The 4,492-nt window shown below is 50.9% G+C and overlaps 1 protein-coding gene across 1 annotated transcript in view; it reads left to right on the plus strand.

Annotated features, from left to right (window-relative positions):
- The window catches only part of LOC109299412 (interferon-induced transmembrane protein 3-like), a 14,963-nt gene extending 12,609 nt beyond the window's left edge, over positions 1-2,354 (plus strand). Inside the window, exon 3 of the mRNA XM_019519993.1 lies at positions 1,752-2,354. Within this exon, the coding sequence (XP_019375538.1) occupies positions 1,752-1,889 (138 nt within the window). The 3' untranslated portion in view covers positions 1,890-2,354. The remainder of the gene's footprint in view (positions 1-1,751) is intronic.
- The last annotated feature ends 2,138 nt before the right edge of the window (positions 2,355-4,492 follow it).

Consider the following 4,492-nt stretch of genomic DNA (forward strand, 5'->3'; position numbering starts at 1 on the left):
TCCTGGCGCTGGAGAGGGCGCTGTGTTTTGGGGTGTCCCGACCCTGGCCCCAGTGTGGGCAAAATTGGGAGGAGCCTAGTGTGGGTGCAGACAAGAAAGCCCCAGTGGGGCGTAGGACCCGGAAGGGGGTCCAGGGGCCAGGTAAGGCTGAGGCCGCCTGAGCCCCGATTGCAGGAGTCATGAGACAGGCCCCAGCGCGGGCGACGCGAGCGCGGGAGACAGGCCCCAGCGCGGGCGACGCAAGGACTTACGTGCAGCCCCTAAGGCTAGAATGCACTGGGGCATTAGCTAAGTTACATCAAGGCACCGTGTCAAAGCAGATAGAAAAGGCAGCCTCCCCTAAATATTTAAAACATCAAAGACGTGGTGGGCGAGATTGGCTTGACACGGTAGCCAGGGGGCACTAGGGGAGTTCACGGCACCCCTAGGTCGCATCTTGCCACACTGCCCTTTCGGTGGGGGGCTGGACTCGGTGGTCTTCCAAGGTCCTTCCGGTCCTGATGTCTATGAAATTTCAAATCCGTGAGTCAGTCAAGAGCCAGCCCTACTACCAGTAAACATCCTCCACCCCTGCCCGGGCCTTCAGATGCTTCCAGATCCTTTGGAGGCATCCTGCATGCAGGTCCAAGCCCGGAGGCTCAGGGTTCGGATGCCCCCGAGTTTTGCTTGCCCTCAGCTGTATGGCTACAGGAGCAAGCTAGGGAGAAGGCTCCCATATCCATAAAGTTGATAACTAACAAGATCTTCCCACTGGAAGTGAAAGTGGGAGACTAACTATTCCGTACCGTAGTCAAGGTACTATCGCCTACCAAGAAAGTGAGTTTCCCTTTCCAGTAGCAAAATCACGAGTTGTCATGGTATTTCCTCTGCCCTTGGATTAGGTCATTTAACTGGAACAGAGGGACATCCGGTAACTTCCCCTCCCTGGACAGGCTCTCACCAGTGCCCAGCACTCGGTGTGGGCGATCAGCTGGTTCTCTGAGGCCACGGGGGTGACCCTGTCTCTGCACAGGTGAGTGTCAGGGCCCCTTTTGGGTCGAACTCTGCCCCTGCAGTGCTGTCCCTTTAGGCCAGGGGTGGGCAAAATGCGGCCCGCGGGACCCCCTAAATTTTAGAAAATTAATATTTATCTGCCCCTGGATGCCTGTCATGTGGCCCTCGATGGCTTGCCAAAACTCAGTAAGCAGCCATCCGCCTGAAATAATTGCCAGCCCCTGCTTTAGGTTCTGTGAGATGAATGTAGCGCTGGGGAAAAGGCACAATACAGGGAGTTGGAGCACAAGTGTCAAGGCTATGTGACAGGACAGAGAGTGCTGGGGAACAGAAAGGGGAAATCTGGTAAAATCAGATAAGGCAAATCCAGAGGAAGCTGAACGTGACCTTGACATTCATCTGGACAGAGAGCTGGGCTCCACATGTGCTGGAAAGCAGTGAGAGACGGGGTTTAGAGTGGCTTCCATGGAAGTGAGAGGAAATCTACAGGTGAGGGGATTTCAGCAGAGCTGGTGTCACAGCATTGGTGCACATGGGCAGCCTGATCAAGAGGGTGAGAGGAGGCCTGGGCAGAGAAGAGAGCCAAGGGTGACACTAGAATCCTACAGTGGGAGGCCTCCGTTCTCCTTGCTGCTTGCCAGGAGCATGACAGAGCTTGAAGCCTGAAATTCTTGGTCCGTAAGGACCCAAGACATCCATAGATGCTTCTGACAAAAAGGACATGATTTCCCCTTACTCTTTGTCCTCTCCTCCACCAGGCAAGAGACTGCAAAGTTCTGGGTGACATGAGTGGTGCAGACAGCTATGGCAAGACTGCCAAGTACTTGAATATCACCATCCTGGTGCTGATCATTCTGGCCCTTGTGTCCATCATTCTGCTTATCATGAAAGTCTAGGTGAACTTCCACTGGTACAAACCAAACTCCACCTGGAACCACAGCTACAGCATCGAGATCAGCACACAGCTTCACTTTCCTAGCTTCACAGCTGCTCGCCCTCTTGTTGCATTCCCAGGAATGAAAGTGTAAAGTGACTGTACTGATAAAGGGGCCAATGCTCTCCTGATGGCACCAGTGCAGTCCTGGAGTCTCAGCCCCCATCTCCTGACACAGCCTGCACAAATGTCCTTGCAGCATCCTGATGCCCTTTCCCTGGAGGAGCCAGCACCATGGAGATGGATGTCTGCAGCCACATTCTCTTATGCTACTAGCCAACTGCCTAGTCTCCAAAGCCTTCTGAGAGCTTGATGCTTGCCATTGGGAAAGAGCCATGTTACTCTGCTTACAATACTCCATTTTGTTATCTTGAGAGATTTATTTTTGTAGGTCTCCCTTCGACAGAGATGCTAAACCAATAAAGGGACTTTTCTCTCGTGTGAATGGTCATTTCTTTATACCGCATTTTCCAGCGTAAAGTATGCCCCTGAATAAGATACACACCTGGTCTTAGAAAAGCAGAACAAAGGAATTTTTTTTTTTTAACATATGGGTATGTAGCAGTAAGTAATGGAGCAGCAGCTCCTGCAGCAGGAGCCTCGATCAGAGGAAAAGTGTGTCCACAACCAGCAGGTAGGGATGCCTCCATGCTCATTGTGTTCTCCCCCATGTAGCATGTCCAGCATTACTTTTGCTCCCCCACCCAGGAGGAATCTTCTATTGTTATTGAGGGAAAAGTGTATGTTGTACTAAGAAAATACATTTTTTAGGGTAATGTGGTCTTGGGCCCCTCTAAGTCTCCCTCCTGGGGTCCAGGAGGGTTGATAATCCAGCGCTAATTTCATGGCACCTATCTCTTGGGGGATACCCAGTGTCTCTCTTGACGCTAATGTTGGGATCTGCATATGCTGGAATCCCAGAGGAGTGCTGGGGGCAGTGAGGGGGAAATGAAGAGCACAAAGAGCCCCTACATGGGAGTTAACCATGCAGACCATGCCTGCTTCCAGTCCTACAGGATTCCTGGAGGCTCTTAAACATCCAGGAGATCAGGCTGTGCTTGGGGAGTCCTGTTGGAGTTCCCCAGATTCTGCAATGGAGGCTTTACAGAGGGAATTGGGGATGGGTTGCAGACTCAACCCCCTCAAGCCCTAGCACTCCCTCCCTCCTGTAGCATCACTGGGATCCAACCCTACTGCCATCCTCCATCTGTGGCTTGGGGTCATGGAAAAAGTGCAGGAGACAGCAACGCCAGACCTGTTCCTTCCACAGTCCCATCCCAACCATCCCCCATTGCACTGAGTGATACCCTGCTTCTTCTCTTGAGAACTGGGAATTAGGCAAATGGGAGGATAAGGGAAGGGTGTTGGGGGAAGGGCAAGGCTGGGCCCTGACTATTGCTACGAGCAAGGTAGTGGCAGTGCAGAGTTTAGAGGCTGAGGAAATCCCTGAACAAAACCTTCTTGGAAGTGATGGGGAGGGCAGACAGCATCCACCCAAGGGGAAACAACTTACAAGCACCTTTCATTGCAAAGAGCAACAGGTCGATGCCAGGTTGTGTGTGTATAGAAACCCCCTGCCCACTCCTCAGTTTGAAGTTAGGGAGCCATTTACCAAATTACTGCCATGAAGGCTGACTATCCAGAGCTCTGTCCTCCCCACACTTTTTTTATTACAATATATTTCTATATATTTAGAGAGAGTTATATATACACATCCTTTATTATAAACTTTCCATCACACATCTTAAAGCAGGATTACAACATCAACAGCCCTATTGTCATCCAACCCTGGCCACATGGCTGTTCCATGCAGCCAGCGTTTGGAGAACCTGCTGGCCATTCCCATCCAGGCTTAAACCAAACCTCCCACCTATAGCTCCATCACCCTTCACTTATGCCAAATTTGTATTTGGGCTTCCTCATGGTATCCATATCAAATACTGTCTGTCTGGATGGCTGCTCCTAACAGGAGTCTGTGGGTGGCTTGGCCTCCTATACATAGTCTTAAAAGCAGCATCACCCAGACACCTCTCCCCCATCCCCAGACCTTCCAGCCCATCGCTGTAATACAGGGATGTACATTCTTATCCCTTTAGACCCATTTCCCAGTGGGCTGCAGCCAGTGTCATGGCCTGACATTTTGGGTCTTTCTCGTTTCCCCTCCAGTGGCTCAAGCTGGGGCTTTGCTTCCTATACAACTGGGAACACATTTTAGTACATTGTACCTTGATGCCTCAGAAAGTTGTTACCCTCCCCACCCTCTTGCAACTTTTCCCACATACTTGCTGATGCCTCTGGCTGAAAACACTCTTACAGGACATGGTTAATCTGCAGAATGTGCTGCTGCATGATTTTACCAAGTGCTGAAAATTAGCAAGCCTCCAAGAAGGGAGCAAACGCTGAGATGGGCACAATATTATTAGCACTAAATAAGACAAAAAGGCAAATAGAGCAGCACTTCAGGCTGTTTCACCCATTGCTAGTGGCTTCCTGCATACAAGCACCTTTGTCCAAAGGTAGCCTACTGCAAGCATTTATCCCGTCTTCTTGTAATGAGGCTGCAGT

This window comes from Gavialis gangeticus, unplaced genomic scaffold (genome assembly GCF_001723915.1).
Source record: "Gavialis gangeticus isolate Ggan-Ray unplaced genomic scaffold, GavGan_comp1, whole genome shotgun sequence".
NCBI classification, from domain to species: Eukaryota; Metazoa; Chordata; order Crocodylia; family Gavialidae; genus Gavialis; species Gavialis gangeticus.